Source organism: Electrona antarctica (assembly GCF_951216825.1).
Source record: "Electrona antarctica genome assembly, chromosome: 10".
NCBI classification, from domain to species: domain Eukaryota; kingdom Metazoa; phylum Chordata; class Actinopteri; order Myctophiformes; family Myctophidae; genus Electrona; species Electrona antarctica.
The window spans coordinates 24,778,603-24,798,227 of NC_136791.1; the positions used below are offsets into that span (position 1 = coordinate 24,778,603).

Sequence of the window (19,625 nt, forward strand, 5' to 3'; positions counted from 1 at the left end):
GGGGTTCCAGGGGTCCCCAGCTAAATGTGTTCATATTACATTAATCATCAGTTTAAACCCTGCACACTACACAGTATATGAATGTTTGCTACTTGAGAAGAATATAATAACCACTAAGCTCACAACGCAAACAATTTGGAATATTTTTGAAAGACAAAATCTTGTGTCCGCCAAATACATATACGTTTGGAGGTCCTTGGCGCGAAAAAGATTGAGAACAACTCCAAGGAGTCATGTAAGTGCTATAATTGTTTGTTGAAAAAAACCTAGCGTAACTTCAGAGAGAGCGAGAGAGATTATATCATAAGCAGTCTCTCATCCCCTCCCTTGACAAATTATCACTCAATCGCCGGTAGTTTACTGTAAATGGATCAGTGGTTCTCAAACCTTTCCATGACAAGGCAGAGCCTGTGGGCCTAGATGTACGTCAATTGAAGCCTATTATTTAATGCTACCCTTAACGCCATTGGCGTAGCCCTACTGCAATTGCGCTTTTATAGTGCATTCGATCGATCAAGTCATAATGCTACTTACGTTAGCATCGGGTTGCTATAGCTGTTGTTGTCATAACACTGGGCCGTGCCATCTTAGATCAAAGAAACTAGAGAAACGGTTGGATGGCACTTACACCCACCTTCTAATGAGAGCGCAGAATTTGTCTTGGAAGAGCCACCCATCGACTAATCTAATATACGGCAACCTTCCCCGTATTTCTTCACTAGTCCGATCCAGAAGAACACAGTTTGCCGGCCACTGCTACAGAGCTGACAATGAGGTTATATCTTCCCTTCTTCCTGTCCTGCCTCAAAGCAGACCAGAGGTAGAAAACTATACTCGTTCCCTGATGTCATGCATGACACATGCATCAGTAAGCAGGAACTGGGGGTGGCAATGAAGGACCGGGAAGTCTGGCGTGTTATTGTGAAATCCACGATCTCGACCGCGGTCGAAAGATTATGATGATGATTCCTTGGCATTTTTGGTCAAAACAAGGTTTATTCCACGGCACAGAGCCGATGATGTGAAGCCCTCCACTGCACGGCTTAGCTCCGTTTTCTACAGAGGACCTGACCAGGCATCGTTCAACTTCCTATTTTATGATCAGTAGGGGAGAGCCGCCACGATTGTAACACTTTTCCCGTTTCATTTTTTTACTCAGCGATCCGTTTATCTACATATGTAATATTTTCAGGCAACGGACCTACACATGTCTGCTACCATAAACCACTTCAAGTTTTTCAATTGATAAAACAGTTTGGGAATTATTAAACCGAACGTGGATGCTGTTCCAGTGTTACATTTGCTGCGCATATCGGATTAATTGTAACGGCATGCGTGATAAATGTAACAACGCTAAAAAACACCATTAAACATATCGTTTTCAGCTTAAAGCAATTATATTTAATTGAAGCAACTCCTTAACATTGTTTTCATACCATGGATGTGATAAGAAAATGTATCAAACATAAGGGAAATATTAAATAGTACCGGGTGTACCAGTTTGGGCGTTTGAGTCAGTTCAATGGGAAAATACATTGATTAAACAAACGTTTGATTGATTGAGTTGTACAATGTTATACAACCCTAAACTAATTTATAATACACTCTGTAATGAAAGACAACTGACTGAACATATAATATTGGCCAATCTGTCAAATATGGAAATATGACTTATAATGGTATTTAATGGATAGGCGTGTGTTACAATTGACCCACTTTTGCAAGTTGTTCTGGTCTGACGTTGCTTACAGACCAGAATGAACGTGCATTCCGTCTAAACACGATGCAAACTAATGAAGAACATAAGCATGAAGACATGCATGTGGATTTTTATTCACCAACATCAAAGAAAAAAATTGTAGCCCACATATACTCCAGGTGTAAAATGTTACGCATTTTGAGAAAAGTCAGTTTTTCGCCAATAATTCCCCGTAGGATGAAGGTAAACACTTCAAACTTCCTGGGCACGTAGAGTACGTTGCTGTACACATACTGACGCGATGGCGTCATGATGGCGTTGACCAATCAAGAGATAACGTGCATTTTACAACCATGACGCGTTACAACCGTGGCGGCTCTCCCCTACCGGAAGTCTGGAAATGTGGCTTTTCAAAATAAGAGCTAAACTGGGAAAAATGCTGGCGTGAATTATATCATAATTTGTCAATAAAATGCTAGCGCTGTAAGTGTTAATATCTTTCTCTCTGTAGCTAAAGGATGCTTGGCCTGAAAATCATTGTAAACTCCTGATTTAGGGTGAAGAAACACCCCCCCCCCCCAGCCTGTAGTGATGTTTATGCTCAGGCTTTCAGAAGGAGGGTGACATGGCACCGTGCAGTGCACTCAGATGCCACCAGATATTCCTGTGAATTAAAATATTGGGTTGCATTTACTGTAGAACATATGCTTTTATTTAGAGAGCTTTAAGGTTTAGAGAAGGGAGTTACTGTACTGTGCTCTGACTTTTCCACGCGTGCACGCACACACGCACACACGCATGCACGCACGCACGCATGCGCACCCACACACAGATTCATAAGAAGCTGAAGGTTATCATGTTGTTGAAAAGGTTTAAAATGTAGCCGTTCGAGATGTGTTTCGTAATTGTGTGTGTGTGTGTTTGTGCGTGCGTGTGTGCGTGTGTGTGTGTGTGTGGTATTGAGCTGTCTGACACGTTGTTATATGGATGCCCACTGGCTGTCTGTATTATGATGGGTTGTCTGAGACCACCCAGGAGAACTGCTGGTGTGCGTGCGTGCGTGCGTGCGTGCGTGCGTGCGTGCGTGCGTGCGTGCGTGCGTGCGTGCGTGCGTGCGTGCGTGCGATAGTGGAGATGTTCACAGTGATTTGGAGAGATGTTCTGTGATTTAAAGTGAGTCATTGATGATGTTGTTGCTGTGGAGACCAGTGATTGGTCGGAATTGTCATTCACAGATCTGTGAGACCACTGTGATTGGTCATATATAGTCATTCACAGATTGAACCCCAATATTCTGTCACAATGGGTCTATAGGTGTTGTATTTCTATGTTGTTATGTTCATGTTCTAGTTGTTACGGTTCTATGTGCATGTCTTCCCCGCAGGTGTTTCTCATACGTAATCAGCTGTGTATATTATTGTTGTTCGACATCAGTCAGTCAGTCAGTCAGTCAGTCAGTCAGTCAGTCAGTACGTGTCGGTTCATTGTTTGGTGTCACTTCATTAGCTAGTGATTTCTTTTCACCTGTTGTTTATTGAAACACCAAATCAACCATGGGTTTGATCCCTATACCTGCCTGCAGTGTTGTTTTTGGCAGCAAATTTAGTTTTAGTGACATTTTAGTCACCTGGAATGCCTTAGTGCTAGTCGACTAAATGTCATGTGATTTTAGTCACCTGGAATGCCTTAGTGCTAGTCGACTAAATGTCATGTGATTTTAGTCGGCTAAATCTACAGTTGTTTTTTGTCGACAATTTTTTTTGTGGGCCTTGCATGCCGTCGTAATGGCATATTTTACGCTTGCTGAAAATAGCCGATCTACAAGCTCTGCGACGCATTGTGAGCTTGTAGATCGGCTATTTTCAGCATGCAACCAAGTGTAAAATGACTTATACTGGATCTCTTGTCCACTAGTCCCTTCCTAACATTTTAGTCTAGTTTTTATTTGTTGACGAAATCGTCAATATATTTAGTCATCAGCTTATTTTTCCGTTTAGTTTTCCATTTAGTTTTCGACGAACATTTTGCGTCTTAGTTTCAGTCGACAAAAACAACACAGATCTGTAAGGGGGTCCATTTGGAACCCCCTCAAGTGACCCTGAGAGTCCCAGGACTCACCACTTGTGTGTGTAGTGTGTGTGGTGGAACATGATGGATGTGATCTGCAGTGACTCAGCTGCAGTTTGATGTTTCTAAGATGTTTCCAAACCAACATCAAACACCTGATTCTCATACCATGACTCACTGGAGCTGTGTGCGTGCGTGGGTGGGTGCGTGCGTGCGTGTGTGTGTTTGTGGTTATTTCTTACCAAATGAACACCCTCATTTTACACACACACACACACACACACACACACACACACACACACACACACACACACACACACACACACACACACACACACACACACACACACACACACACTTGGAGAGATAAGATCTACCAGTTCTCCACCACACCCACTGCTGGAAGACCCCTCGCTTTAATCAGCTGCTGTGTGTGTGTGTGTGTGTGTGTGTGTGTGTGTGTGTGTGTGTGTGTGTGTGTGTGTGTGTGTGTGTGTGTGTGTGTGTGTGTGTGTGTGTGTGTGTGTGTGTGTGCGCGCGCCTGAGTGCGTGCCTACGTGCGTCTTCAAGGTTTTTCAGGCCATGACCCCCCAAAATAAACAATCTGAAAAGGCGACCCCTCCCCCCCCTCCCTCCAACCACCCCACCTTGACTATGGTACGTACTTGGAAGGGTATAGTAGGAGTTGAGTGAGTACAGTTTGATTGACTCAGTCAGTCCCACAACAAAAGCTGTGAAAACTGCAAATGAAAGCCAATACATTTTAATTCAATTAAAGGGATATTTCACCACAGGAAGAAACTGCATGTCACTCAATGTTAATAGTATTTGTAGTAGATAACAGTAGCACAATTTGAAATTTGCACCCTATGGCCAGAAACATCTGTGTGTTGGACTAGGGTTTGACTGGATTGCTGAATTCCTACAATGACCACAATGCTTTGGTGCACTTCCCTCCTTGTGGAGAGGGGGGAGGCTGCGTGGAGGTGTGACTTTGTGGTCCAGGATGGAAGTGAGACCAATGCCTGATGACTCATCAGGCATTTGAAATAAATAATAATAATAATTTGGAATGTTGTAAACATCATTAACACTGTTTCTGTCTGGTAGGTGGTAGCATAAGCACAGCTAAGCTATGCCAGGCATTGACTACCATTGTAACGAGCCTCCATTTCATTTCCGGGTTATCAGGGAGGAGGAGGGGGCTGTTGTTGTTGAGCAGTGATCGTTAGCATTAGCATTAGCGCACACTGTTTACCTCTCGTCAGAAACGGTTACATTTCCGGCGCGATGCGAGACAAAGTCACAAATGAAATCCGATCATCATCATTCGCACGACGGCTCTCCATGGACAGCGTTCGAAGCTTTAGAGATACTGCTTTTAATGGAGATAAATGGAGCCTGGATGTAAAAATCCCATAGCTGGTGGGGACGGAGGCGTTGCATAGCAACCGGAGCAATGCTAAAATGTCAATACTTTATTTGTATAGCACCTTTCATGACATGAAAAAAGTGCTTTACAGAGAGGACATGAATAACACAAAATTAAAAGATCAATTAAAAGCAAGAGTGTAGAAGTGGGTCTTGAGCTATGCTTTAAAAATGTCTACAGATGCTGCCTGTCGAAGGTACAGTGGGAGTTTGTTCCACGCCGTCGGCCCGTAGAAGCAAAAAGCTGCTTCCCCGTATTTTTTAGTTGCCATTTTTTTAGGCAAAGCGAGCAGGCCAGCAGTGGAAGACCTTAGGGGGCGGTTTGGGACATATTTAGGCAGGCAGTCATGTAGGTATAGTAGGTGCGAGACCATTGAGAGCTTTATAAACAAGTATAAGAATTTTAAAATCAATCCTAAAAACAACCGGAAGCCAGTGCAATGAAGCTAAAACTGGAGTAATATGTTCTCTCATCTTAGTTTTAGTTAAAACTCTGGCTGCCGCATTTTGGAATCTGCCGCAAGTTGTAATCTGTCAGTTGTTTTAGTAGGCAGTTCAGAAAAAAGTGCATTGCAGTAATCAAGCCGAGAAAAAACAAAGGCGTGGATTAGCGTTTTTGCATCGTCCAATGACAAATAGGCTCTGATTCGTGCAACATTTCTAAGGTGATAAAAGGCAATCTTGGTAACATGATTAATGTGTGAATTAAAATTAAATTCAGAATCAATAATGACCCCCGAGTTCTTTACTGTACTGTTACTTTCTACAGTCAGGTTGCCAAGTATGCTTATTATTGATTATTTCAGATCACTAGAACCGATTATGAGAACTTCTGTCATATCCTCATTTAGCTTGAGAAAGTTCTCAAGCTAAATGATGGTCGGCGCTTTCATATATGGAGTATACGGTTGTCTACGAACATGTTCGTAGTTGGCACCTGCCATACCTAGCCTAGGGGGCCGAATATGTTCGTAGATGGCAGAAAAATAATTAAAATTATGTTTTTTTTTTGCGTGCGTGCGTGCGTGCGTGCGTGTGCATGTGTTGCAGACATAGACGAGTGTGCGACAGGCAGACACGCGTGCGGTCCAGAGCAGACGTGCTACAACACCAGAGGGTCGTTCACCTGCCAGTGTCCCACCGGCTTCCAGAGGAACGGGGACCAGTGTGTGGGTGAGTCAGGCTGACACCAGACTCTACTAAATGTCTTCACTGAATCATGACAGTTGTCTGAAAAACCTGTTTCTATGTCAGTGGTTCTCAAACGATTTCATGTCAAGGACCCCCAAAACGTATCTGAAATTGGCCGCCGGACCCCCATCTGAAAATATGTTGAAAAAAATCACACCCGTGTGAAGTGAGGGGCGCTAATATATTAAAGTCTATAAACTCATGTTGATCAGGGTGATGTAATGGTGATGTAAAACAAACGGTGCCAACACAAACATTAAATTATCTTTATCGTTAACGAGGTGGAGACTGAAGGGGTGAGTGCTAGGACGCGAGGTTGAGTCAGAAATCAACAAAGTGTATACGTAGGTTCAACCTAAAACCTTTATCATAAGTGATCAGTCCTATAGTCTCTGTGATGCTTGATGGATGCCCATATGCATGTGTGTGTGTGTGTGTGTGTGTGTGTGTGTGTGTGTGTGTGTGTGTGTGTGTGTGTGTGTGTGTGTGTGTGTGTGTGTGTGTGTGCGTGTGCGTGTGTGTGTGTGTTTTCCCACAGACAGAGACGAGTGCAACCTGTCTCACTACTGCATGCATCGCTGTGTGAACACGGTGGGCTCTTACTACTGTGAGTGCAACGCAGGGCACCAGCTGGCCAGCAACAACCACAGCTGTATCGGTAAGTCCGCTGCATGGGTCGGTTCCACTCAGTGTTGCATTGGTGATTTGATCTCTGGTGGTATACGCTATAGTATTGACGTCACGTGCATGTCACTTAACACCTGCAGGTCACACCAGAGCCTAGAGGTGTCTGGGTCACACGATGGACCCATGATGATATGCATACAGGCTCATTCCTATGTTAATTTGCGCTGTGTAAATGGTAAATGGTGCATTTATACAGCGCCTTTATCCAAGGCACGTTACGTAGATTCACCCATTCACACACACATTCATCATACACTGATGGCGGTGGAAACCATGCAAGGCACCAACCAGCACAATGTGGGGTTCAGAGTCTTGCTCAAGGACACTTTGACACTAACTCCGGGGGAGCCCGGGTTTGAACTGGCAACCTTGCGTGCGTGCGTAAAATGGAAAAAAGAAAGCGAAAAGAATAATACAATTTTCCTCCAATGCTGTGTAATTTAAAAGTAGCCTTTTTTGCTGCTGAGGTGTGCATTTTGTAAAGGACTTCATGTTTGCACGCACACACACACACACACACACACACACACACACACACACACACACACACACACACACACACACACACACAGACACACACATTTCGCATGCCTCTGTGCACCTGCACAGAGGCATGAGAAAGGAAGGAAAAGCTATGAATATCCTGGTTACAAAGGTGCGTATCCTGGTTACAAAGATGCGTGTGTAATCACGCACACGGTCGCGCGCACACACACACACACACACACACACACACACACACACACACACACACACACACACACACACCACATATTATTATATCTACTTATGAGGGGACAAATGTTGCTAAAGAAATTTTAACTCGAGACCCAACATCTTTTGTCCGTGACCCACAAATGGATCCCGACCCACTGTTTGGTAAACAGTGCCCTAGATGCCTAATCCTAACCCAAACGCCAACCTGAATCTTTTCCTAAATGTAAACCTATAAAACTATTGAACAACAAGTCTCTCTAGTGGAGGATCAAAAAAATTAAGACACAGTTGTCTCTTTCTCAAGATTTTCTATACATGTGGGGACATCTGGTCCTCCCAAGTATATTAATACACGCACGCACGCACGCACGCACGCACGCACGCACGCACGCACGCACGCACGCACGCACGCACACACACGCACAACATCAAAAGCAAATTGTCTTGCTCTTATCGCCAACATTTTACTCCAGTGCAGATGGAGAGAGAAGCAAAACAAACAAAAGTGTGCGCTGGCTGGCTGCCGCTCGGAACACGCAACCCGAACCTCGGAAACAAATCTCCCACTGACGTCAAACAATGACTCGCTGGAATGTTTCGGGTTTTTTTGCATTGACAGCGAAATGACAATGAGTTGTGTATTCATGAAACATGTTTAAGCGTATCAAATCTCACGACAGCTCAACCACCCCCCCCCCCCCCCCCCCCCAGCTATGCAGAGGCACTCAAAAATAATAATAGATCTTCAGTGGGATTGTATCCGTGAGTGGTTCTCAGTGTTTTAAAGTAACTAAGTGCATGTACTCAAGTACTGTATATACTTAATTCCACTAATTTTACTATAATATACCTTAGAGTTGTTGTGTGGAAATAATAAAAAGGTCCCCCCCATGCTGTGTTGCCTATACTGGAGGTCATTAACATTATGAAGTACATCTTGATGATGTCACTGAGATGTACTTTATAATGTTAGTGATTTTTTTTCAGACGTCCAGTTCTAGGCAACACAGAATGGGGGGACTTTTTTTTATCTCCACACTAAGGTATATTAATGACATAGTAAAATGTTGAAAATGAGTGCATTCCCCTTTAAGTACAATTTTGAGATATTTCTTTACTTTATTTCAGCACTTCTTTTCAAAATATTTTTATTTAGGTTTTATAACAGAAGCCCAGGGGCAAGTATGAATGTCATCAAGTCACAGGTTCTTAGAAAAAAAAATCACACCTGTGTAAAGTGAGTGGTGCAACTCTGTTTGGGGGTTTCCGGGTGGGGGGGGGGTTGAGTTCCAGACCCACAGGAACGCACCCTAAGGTGCCGGCCCGGTTCCGGCGAGCCACCCTGCGTCCGAAACGGTAGAGAAATGACAGAGTTACCATGTCCCCAGGGGTGTAGGGGGGGGGGGGGGGGGGGGGGGGTCCAGACCCCCAGGAACGTGCCCAGGGGGCCGGGCCGGTTCCGGTGTGCCGCCCTGCGTCCAAAATGGTTGAGAAATGACAGAATTACCGTGCGGCAGTCCCTCTACTGTACCCTCTACTGTACTGTACTGTCACTGTACTATACTGGCACACCCGAAAGCATCATATATACAGTTAATATGTGCGTGTGTGTTTGTGTGTGCGTTAGGTTGCGCACAGGTGGTGAAAAACAACCATGTTGTTTTCGTGCTCATACCCAGCCAGCTACCCAGCTACCCAGCCACCCACCCACACACATAGCTCCGTAAGGGAGTGGTTGCACCACTCAAAAATAAAACATCAGATTTTACACAATGTTTCCTTCAAGACAAAAATGTCTCCCCTTCAAGTCCCAATTTAGTAAGGCCAATTCCCAATTCCCCAGCCTCTCTACAAGTACTCCATCTCTGCTAACCCCCACAATCAGTCATCAGTCATTGGGAGGGTGAAGAAAGCCTCGGGTCTCCTCAGGGCCGTCAAGCCAACATCTTCTTTCCACAGCTGTATCTATAGCTCATTTTAATGTGAAGTAAATGATCCAGATGCTTGTTGTTGTTGCAGATGTGAATGAGTGTGATGACGGCCAGAGTCCCTGTGAACACCAGTGCTACAACCTGATGGGATCCTTCCTCTGCCAGTGTGACCAGGGCTTTGAGCTGGCACCGGACACTACGTCATGCCAAGGTGGGCACGCAAGCACGCACGCACGCACGCACGCACGCACGCACGCACGCACGCACGCACGCACGCACGCACGCACGCACGCACGCACGCACGCACGCACGCACACACACACACACACACACACACACACACACACACCTCTGTCAGTGTGACCAGGGCTTTGAGCTGGCACCAGACACAACGTCATGCCAAGGTGGTCACACGCACATGCACACACACACACACACACACACACACACACACACACACACACACACACACACACACACACACACACACACTGAGCTGGCCCCCAACACCACCACCAACAACACACCTGCCATGGTGAGCACAAGCACGCGCATGCCATCTACACAATACACATGCACCCGCATGCACCCCACACACACAGCACGCACACACCCCAGTGTTCATTTCGTTGACTAAAACGATGTGTGTGTGCATGTGCGTGTGCGTGGGTGTGCTTTCAGACATTGATGAGTGCGGCTTCTCCAGCTACATGTGTCAGTACCAGTGCGTCAACAGTCCAGGCAGTTACTCCTGTGAGTGTCCAGATGGGTACCAGCTGCAAGGCGCCAGGCTGCTGCTGTGTCAAGGTACAGTGGGGGGGAAAAGTACTTAACCCATTTAGGCCTGACTGAAAGAAAAAAAAGTATTCTGAAATCCTGACAGTTTTCTTGAGTTTAGTAGTTAGTAGTAGTTGCTGCGAGAGTGAGGTCTAGCCAACACCAACTCGGGATTCCTGGATCGCTGTCCTCCACAAATTCCTATTGAGTTTAAAACGTTCGCTCTGAAAGAATATATATTCAGAGATTGACGCCACATTTTCACGATTTTTCAAAAATAGCCGACCTACAAGCTCGTAGCGCGGCACTTGGTGCCGCGCTATGAGCTTGTAGGTCTGCTATTTTTCAATAGCTAAAGTATAACATAATGCTTAAAACACCAAAAGGGGTTCCCGCCCAGGATGGGTTAAGTAAAAGTATCAATACTGCAATGTAGAACTACTCTACTCTAGTATAAAAGTCCCGAATTCAAAATGCACTTGAGTGAAACTACAAACGTATAGTATATCAAAATGTCAAAATGTACTTAAATGTACCAAAAGTAGAAAGTATACTAATTATGTCCCATTTCAAGTTTCCAAATGTATTAAAAAGAAAAGGTCATTGTTTTTCGGAAAGAAAGAAAGAAAAAGGTCATGGGGTGGAGGAGGGAGGGAAATTCTCCTCATTTGACTCAATTATAATAACTCGATTATTCCACTGATCTTAGGCGCCCCAAATTATGTGGCTAATAGCCTCTCCAGTAACATCAACTCTCCAGTAATAGTGTCATGTGGAATGAGCGCAAAGGTTAGGGCTAAAACACACACACACACACACACACACACACACACACACACACACACACACACACACACACACACACACACACACATATATACACACACACACACACGCACGCACGCACGCACGCACACACGCACGCATACACACACACTGTTGAGCTATAAACGGCCTCCTCTGTGGATTTATGTGCTATACGAGGATGATGTTCTTGAAGTAGGATTCATTTGAAGCTCTGTGCGGTGTTCCTTTTCAAAGGGTGGGCTGTTCTGTGTTCCTGTCCTGTCATTGGTCAGGTGCAGGCTTTCACAAGCCTGTACGGGGCCCATGAATCCAGCACGTTGTGTTGTGTGTTCGGGGGTAGTGGGATGGAGGGAGGGAGGGAGGGAGGGGGGATGAATCCGGGTCGCTTGTGCCAGAAATAGCCTCTGTGGTCTGGAGCGCGTTTGATGGGGTTGTTTTCATGGCCTGGGGGTACTGCAGCAGGGCGAGGGGTGCAGTTTAGGTCTCTCTGCCCGTCTGCCGTGGGAGCATCGGACGGGGGGTCTTCCCTGGTGTTGTCGGCTCACGGGGCACTTATACGACCCTGCGTGCTTCCCTGGGGGAGTTCCTTAACCTACTTAGACCTGAGGCTGATTCTAAAAACGCCTTCTATATATATATCCTGACCTAAGTTTTCTGAAAACCTTTCAAAACAAGGTTCCAAAGTGCTGTACAGTACAAGGTTAAAAAAACCAAAAAACAACATTCTGTGTAAAGGTGAGTTTTTAAAAGTGACTTAAACACAGGCACAGATGGTGCTAACCTTACATGCACGGGTAGAGCATTCCATAATCTAGGTGCCCGAGGGGTGTGCGCGTGCGTGCGTGCGTGCGTGCGTGCGTGCGATAACTAATTCATACTCTCTCTCTCTCTCTCTCTCTCTCTCTATCTCTCTCTCTCTTTCTCTGTCTCTCTCTCTCTCTCTGTCTCACACTCTCTCTCTCTGTCTCTCTCTCCCACTCTCTGCCTTGTGATTGGCTGTCTCTCCATCACCAGACATAAACGAGTGTGAATCAGGAAGCCACGAGTGCCGTGACGACGAGATGTGTTGGAACTACTTTGGAGGGTATCGTTGTTACCCCAAAGACCCCTGCCAGGAGCCCTACATCCGAACCTCCGAGAAGTACGTTCGCCTCCTTACTATCTTCTTTTCTATTCTCTGTGCGTGACACCTCATCCACACAGGCAAGTGGCAAGCGTTCCGACGGCGATATTGTGCGGAAGAACTGTCCTGATATGGGCATTGCGTTGCGACGTAGCCTGAACCAATCAAATATCCAATAAATAGCACCGTGTAGATCTCAACCAATAAACGTTTGCGGTACGTAAGGACAGTCTCATTGGAAAAAATTCTAATGAGATTTCATTTTTCACTTGCTCGCATTGCTGGCTCTAGACTAGACCCAAAATAAAAACACATGACGCATTTATGAGCTTGTAAATTATTATCAAAAGATTATTATCCATAATGTTTAATTTAAAAACATAACGAATACTTTTAAAGTAGCTATAAGCAATAATATGTCAACATTGCCAGTCAGCCAGCAATGAGTAAAACGCTCCAAAAAAAAATTAGTCTCTGTGACACATCTAGGGGCCACAATTTGTTTTGGGAGCGTTTTACTCATTGCTGGCTGACTGAATACCAAAAAGTAATTGAAATTTTGACATATAGCTTATAGCAGCTTTACAGTACATTTTTGACACCAATACTTTTGTACTTTTACTAGTACATTTTGATTTCCCGGACATTTACTTGTAACAATAACAAGAGTACATATTCCTACATCTGTGATGGTTTTTCACAGTCGCTGCATCTGCCGGTCTCAGACGGAGTGCCAGGGCCTCACACCGTCCATCGTGTACAAGTACATGAGCATCCAGTCGGAGCGCTCGGTGCCCGCGGACATCTTCCAGATCCAGGCCACCAACATCTACTCCAACACACACAACACCTTCAGGATCAAGGCTGGCAACGAGGCCGGGGAGTTTTTCCTCAGGGTGAGTGAAATGTACTACTGCCACTAAAAGTGTTCATCAGTCGGGGTTCATGTGTTTGTTTTTCAGACTGTTCCATGTGTCGGACTGTTGCATGTCGGACCAACGTCTGCACCCCCCCCCCCCCCCCCCATCAATATCCCTCGACTAAAATTATATGACAAAAAAGGTTCACTGACTACCTTTTTTCCAACTAAATGAAAACTAAAGGCCTCTCTGATCTTATTCACGATACAAGCGAGTGGTTTCCAGATATTTACATGCTCGTTTCGCAAAACGGCACAACCGCAGGGTCTCTGACTCTTACCTTGTGTTTTGTTTCTGTGTCCCATCCATCGTGCAGCGCTCCAGCAACGTGAGCGCCATGCTGGTGATGACCAAGCCCCTGACGGGCCCCCGGGAGCACGTAGTCGACCTGGAGATGGTCACGCACCACATGACCATGAACTACCGCTCCAGCTCTCTGCTGAGGCTCACCATCATAGTGGGACCCTACGGCTTCTGAACAGCGCCTACCCCCACCCAACCCTCCAGACCCTACGGCTTCTGAACAGCGCCTACCCCCACCCAACCCTCCAGACCCTACGGCTTCTGAACAGCGCCTACCCCCACCCAACCCTCCAGACCCTACGGCTTCTGAACAGCGCCTACCCCCACCCAACCCTCCAGACCCTACGGCTTCTGAACAGCGCCTACCCCCACCCAACCCTCCAGACCCTACGGCTTCTGAACAGCGCCTACCCCCACCCAACCCTCCAGACCCTACGGCTTCTGAACAGCGCCTACCCCCACCCAACCCTCCAGACCCTATGGCTTCTGAACAGCGCCACCTATCTACCCCAACCCTCCAGACCCTATGGCTTCTGAACAGCGCCTACCCCCACCCAACCCTCCAGACCCTACGGCTTCTGAACAGCGCCTACCCCCACCCAACCCTCCAGACCCTAAGGCTTCTGAACAGCGCCACCTATCTACCCCAACTCACCCCTCCAGCTCTCTGCTCAGGCTCACCATCATAGCAGGACCCTACGGCTTCTAAACAGCACCTACCCCCGCCCATCCCTCACCATCATAGTGGGACCCTACGGCTTTCTGAACAGCACGACCTACCTAAGTACTAGCCTCGGTCCCAGCCTTACTCATCGACGAAGAGAAAAGACTGGTCACAACCTAAGGCAGAGAGAAAAGCCTGGTCACAACCTAAGGCAGAGAGAAAAGCCTGGTCACAACCTAAGACAGAGAGAAAAGCCTGGTCACAACCTAAGACAGAGAAAAGCCTGGTCACAACCTAAGGCAGAGAGAAAAGCCTGGTCACAACCTAAGACAGAGAAAAGCCTGGTCACGACCCAAAACAGAGAGAAAAGCCTGGTCACAACCTAAGACAGAGAGAAAAGCCTGGTCACAACCTAAGGCAGAGAGAACAGCCTGGTCACAACCTAAGACAGAGAAAAGCCTGGTCACAACCTAAGACAGAGAGAAAAGCCTGGTCACAACCTAAGACAGAGAGAAAAGCCTGGTCACAACCTAAGGCAGAGAGAACAGCCTGGTCACAACCTAAGACAGAGAAAAGCCTGGTCACAACCTAAGACAGAGAAAAGCCTGGTCACAACCTAAGGCAGAGAGAACAGCCTGGTCACAACACTTGTTTCATTCACGGAGAATATAAACTGATTTGTAAAGCCTCAACGTAATTTAATTGAGCGGTTCTTCCGCCAAAATCCTGCGACTTCCAAAATTATACCGTCTACAGCGCAGGTCTTGCCCAGCGTGCTTACCTATACCTACCTTATACTAACTGGCTCTCTAGCCATTCAGCTATGGCCGCCCCAAAATAAATTGTTATCAAATCGGGGGTCCGTGGACTAATACATATCAAAGTGGGAGGGTCCTTGAATCACTGAACCTCACGGTTGTTTAGACCTCCCGTTGGTCCCCTGAACCCGACGTTGAGAACCAGGCGTTCCTCGTACAGCAGACTTCAGCCCGGCATACATATATAACGCCAAGCCCAATGCTCTCTGCATCTGCACCGCATAGCCCCAACACAGCCTGCAGGTCAAAGCTAGACCACCGCATAGCCCCGACACAGCCAGGTCAAAGCTAGACCACCGCATAGCCCCAACACAGCCTAGTCAAAGCTAGACCACCACATAGCCCCGACACAGCCTGGTCAAAGCTAGACCACCACATAGCCCCGACACAGCCTGGCCAAAGCTAGACCACCGCATAGCCCCGACACAGCCAGGTCAAAGCTAGACCACCACATAGCCCCGACACAGCCTGGTCAAAGCTAGACCACCGCATAGCCCCGACACAGCCTGGTCAAAGCTAGACCACAGCCCCGACACAGCCTGGACAAAGCTAGACCACAGCCCCGACACAGCCTGGTCAAAGCTAGACCACAGCCCCGACACAGCCTGGACAAAGCTAGACCACAGCCCCGACACAGCCAGGTCAAAGCTAGACCAACTCATAGCCCCAACACAGCCTGGTCAAAGCTAGACCACAGCCCCGACACAGCCAGGTCAAAGCTAGACCAACTCATAGCCCCGACACAGCCAGGTCAAAGCTAGACCAACTCATAGCCCCAACACAGCCTGGTCAAAGCTAGACCACAGCCCCGACACAGCCAGGTCAAAGCTAGACCAACTCATAGCCCCGACACAGCCAGGTCAAAGCTAGACCACCAGCCACAAGCCCTTCTAGGCTGTTTTCTCTGGTACGAGAAATGAAGTGTTTTACTGCAGTGAGGAAAAAAAGTCCCTGCGTGCGTGCGTGCGTGCGTGTGTGCGTGCGTGCGTGCGTGTGTGCGTGCGTGCGTGCGTGCGTGCGTGTGTGCGTGCGTGCGTGCGTGCGTGCGTGCGTGCGTGCGTGCGTGGGCATCCTCTACACCTAACATTATAATAGGGAAAGTTCAGAACTTTTCCGGAGAGAAGGTTGAAAAAGGTTTGAAGTGCCTGCTGTGGTGCTGCGTGAAAGAATTAAACAAAAGGGGGACGTGGAGCGAGGTGGCATTTAGGAGAAGAAGCACAGTGCAGTGGTCCTATAATAGTGACGTGCGGGGATCCTTGGCTAAATTATTAGTACCCCCTCCCCCATGGCCCTATAACGCATAGTAAATTGGGGTCCTATGAGAACCTCTTTTTAACCTTGGTGTCACCATCAACGACACTCTCTGTCACTATTATGTTGGACCTGCATTGGAGAAAATAATAATAATAATGTATATGCAAAGCTTTGCAGACATTTGAAAGCATAACTGGTGTCAGTATGGTTTTGCAGGGGTCCTCTCACCCATCCTACAGTATGTATGTTTGCCTGTGTTTACCCTCACGACTAATCATTTCCATCGTGGTCCAGGCAGGTTGAGAACAGTGTGGAGGTGTTACAGTCACAGTCTCTGCCCAGCAGGGAGAAATGCCCTTTGCCTGACCACAGCCTGCACTGCCCGACCCGTATAGACTTCAGCTTGAGGAGTCGTACGTGTGTGTGTGTGCGCACATCTGAGCAAAATCTCTTGCCTGAATCCAGAGCTAACAAGTGTAGTGTGTGTATGCGTGCGTGCGTGCGCGTGCGTGCGGGTGTGCGTGTGGAAGACATGAGAGGGAAGGAAAGAGTGAGAAAGAGTTAGTTCCCAGCTCCAGGTTGTCGTGTGGAAGTGGTTGAGCTGTTTATTGGTTTCTGTGATGCCATCCTGCATGGCAACCCTCACTTATGAAGCTCTTCTGTGCTCCACGCTGCCCTCTGAGTACCCCCCCTACCCCCACCACTGGCACGGAGGGACTCCAGAAACACACTCAGGAAATGATGGCATTTATAACACATTGGCACATTTGGGCATAATCCACTTCTCGCTGTTTGTTTAAGGCCGGTTTTTGCCTGCTACTTGGTTGGTACCACGGTTAAGAGCTCTCTAGTCTAATGTGGGTTCCAGTCGGTATAAGTCGCTCTGGCACCAGGCTGGCTTTGCGTGAGAGAGATAATTACAATGTGCGGCCGTGTAAGGGTGGCTCATAGAGTTAAGACACAGGGGATTATTATAAGTGTTAATACAATGCCACCACACTCCTGGTGGAACAAGAGAGCGTTCAGCGCATTGCTTTACCCTTCACCCCGACTGCTTTGGCTGCTTATTGTCGCGGAAATATTTTTTAGCACTGAATACTCTGTATTGAAAAAACCTGGTATATTCACCACTCTTCTTGCAGTACAGTTGTTATCTTTGGTCAAGCCGAATCACTAGCTTCGCTTGTATATATGTTTGGTTTTCCATCGTTTCAGCACTGAATGTGCACTTAGCCCGTTATAAGATTCTACAAATGCCTTCTAAAGCAGTAGTTCTCACACTTTTATATAGAAGATTTATAGATAATGTTTAAAAATAGCAGATGTAGCTTGCTTGTACAGCTGCTATTTTTGAATACGCCAACGCTAAACTCTAAAATGACACAGATGCTTTCCCGGTTTTAATGGGTTTAGGGATTTAGAAGTGCCAATAGAAGTACATTATACACACCACAGAGCAAATACTACACATTTGTTTGTTTTATCATTTTGTTCTGTCCAGACTGTACAACTGCTTACGACTTTATGAAATGTTCATTGAAATGCCTCGATGTTTTTTGTTTTTGTTTTTTTTCCTCCTCTATTTAAAATAGCCGATATATTTTTTCACATGTATCTTTTTGATCGATTTTTTGCACTCTGAAGTGCAAAAGTTATATTGTTAAATAAAATATGATGGATGAAATGAATCTTGTGGGTTTTCATTTGAAAAAGAGAATAAAGGTTATATATATTGTGAGCTTGTTGATCGGCTATTTTCAGGCTGAAGTGGTTTATGTTTTGTAATAATAAGCTAAATCTACAAAGCCACTAGTAACTAGTGTTCAAATAAAGTTAGTGGAGTAAAAGTACAATATTTAGATCAGGGATGTAGTGTAGTAGAAGTAAAAGTACTGGAAATTGGAAATACTCAAGTAAAGTAAACTACAGAGTAAACAAATACCTCAAAATTGTACTTAAGAAAATGTACTTACAGTTACTTTCCGCTACTGTTGTTAACCCACCATGAACATTTTGTTCTTGTCGCAATCTCGTGGCCCCCGACTCAAAGTCATTTTTATAATTTTAAGAATTGTGGCCTCTGCTCCGCGGCCTCTGCTCCGCCTCAGCTGCAGCATACTGCAGGGATCAAAAGATCTGTCTTCTTATGTCATGGAAAACATATACTGTGTAAGCCCTGGTATGGAACGCTTCTGTTGCCTTTTCCATGTGCTCAATCGGGACAAGGTGAGGAGGATTTCAACTTGAATATAATGATGATAAATGCAGTGTACAACAACAGAGTGTCACTTGCAGTTCATATCTGGGCGCTTGTTTACAGTGCAGCACTCCATCCGGAGGGAAGAATAAGACGTGTGAGGAAGGATGGATGGGGAAGGGTCAACATATGGAATGTCAGAACAGGTCAGCTCCATATATGGAGATCTAAGGGTTTGAGGTGAGATGTAGAGTTGCTGCTGGCCAATATTGATGACATCAGGGATCTCCACATATGGGCTTAATATTGATGACATCACGTGATGTCACGAGGCATGCCATATATGGGGCGTGACTGACTGACGGGAAATGCACGATTTCATAGTAAATGCGACGTGCGGTCACAATAAAGCCGGGTAATTACTGTAGGGCAACCACACGAATAAGGCCTAATTAATTCCAAACCTAACTCGTATAAACCTATAACCACTAAATGTCTAATCCTAGCACTAACCCCCAACCTGAATCTTTGTCCTAATTGTACTGTAAGCCTATTATTATACCACCACAAACCAACCATTTATTTTGCGAGAAAATTGGGAAAATTTTCCTTGCATAATGTCTTATTTCTCAACTTTCTACTCTGCTTGTTGTGGGGACATTTAATTGGCACTCACAAGTGAAGTAATACAAGTACACACACACACACACACACACACACACACAAATCAGAAATGGGCTGGGTGTTTACGGTAAGATGTTACTCAATCATTGTGCTGCGCAGGGCTCTTAGTCAGAGCCCTGGCTGTTTGGGACAAGCATGATGTGTCACAGTTCCCCCTGAACCCTGTGCACAGATAGACAGCAGCTATGCAGCTCTCCCCTGTGCATTCATTGGACCACGGCACATTTCTGCTGTCTGCATAATGAGAACTTTTACTTTTGGTGCTTTAATTACATTTTGATACCAATACTTTTGTACTTTTACTCGAGTCAAGTCAATTTTTATAGTAGTCGATCTTTCTGCAAGGTTTACATGT

At 46.0% G+C, this 19,625-nt stretch overlaps 1 protein-coding gene across 1 annotated transcript in view; it reads left to right on the plus strand.

Annotated features, from left to right (window-relative positions):
- The window catches only part of efemp1 (EGF containing fibulin extracellular matrix protein 1), a 34,076-nt gene extending 20,126 nt beyond the window's left edge, over window positions 1-13,950 (plus strand). Inside the window, exons 5-11 of the mRNA XM_079512990.1 lie at window positions 6,248-6,370; window positions 6,927-7,046; window positions 9,812-9,934; window positions 10,405-10,530; window positions 12,322-12,448; window positions 13,134-13,326; window positions 13,667-13,950. Of these exons, the coding sequence (XP_079369116.1) occupies window positions 6,248-6,370; window positions 6,927-7,046; window positions 9,812-9,934; window positions 10,405-10,530; window positions 12,322-12,448; window positions 13,134-13,326; window positions 13,667-13,828 (974 nt within the window). The 3' untranslated portion in view covers window positions 13,829-13,950. The remainder of the gene's footprint in view (window positions 1-6,247; window positions 6,371-6,926; window positions 7,047-9,811; window positions 9,935-10,404; window positions 10,531-12,321; window positions 12,449-13,133; window positions 13,327-13,666) is intronic.
- The last annotated feature ends 5,675 nt before the right edge of the window (window positions 13,951-19,625 follow it).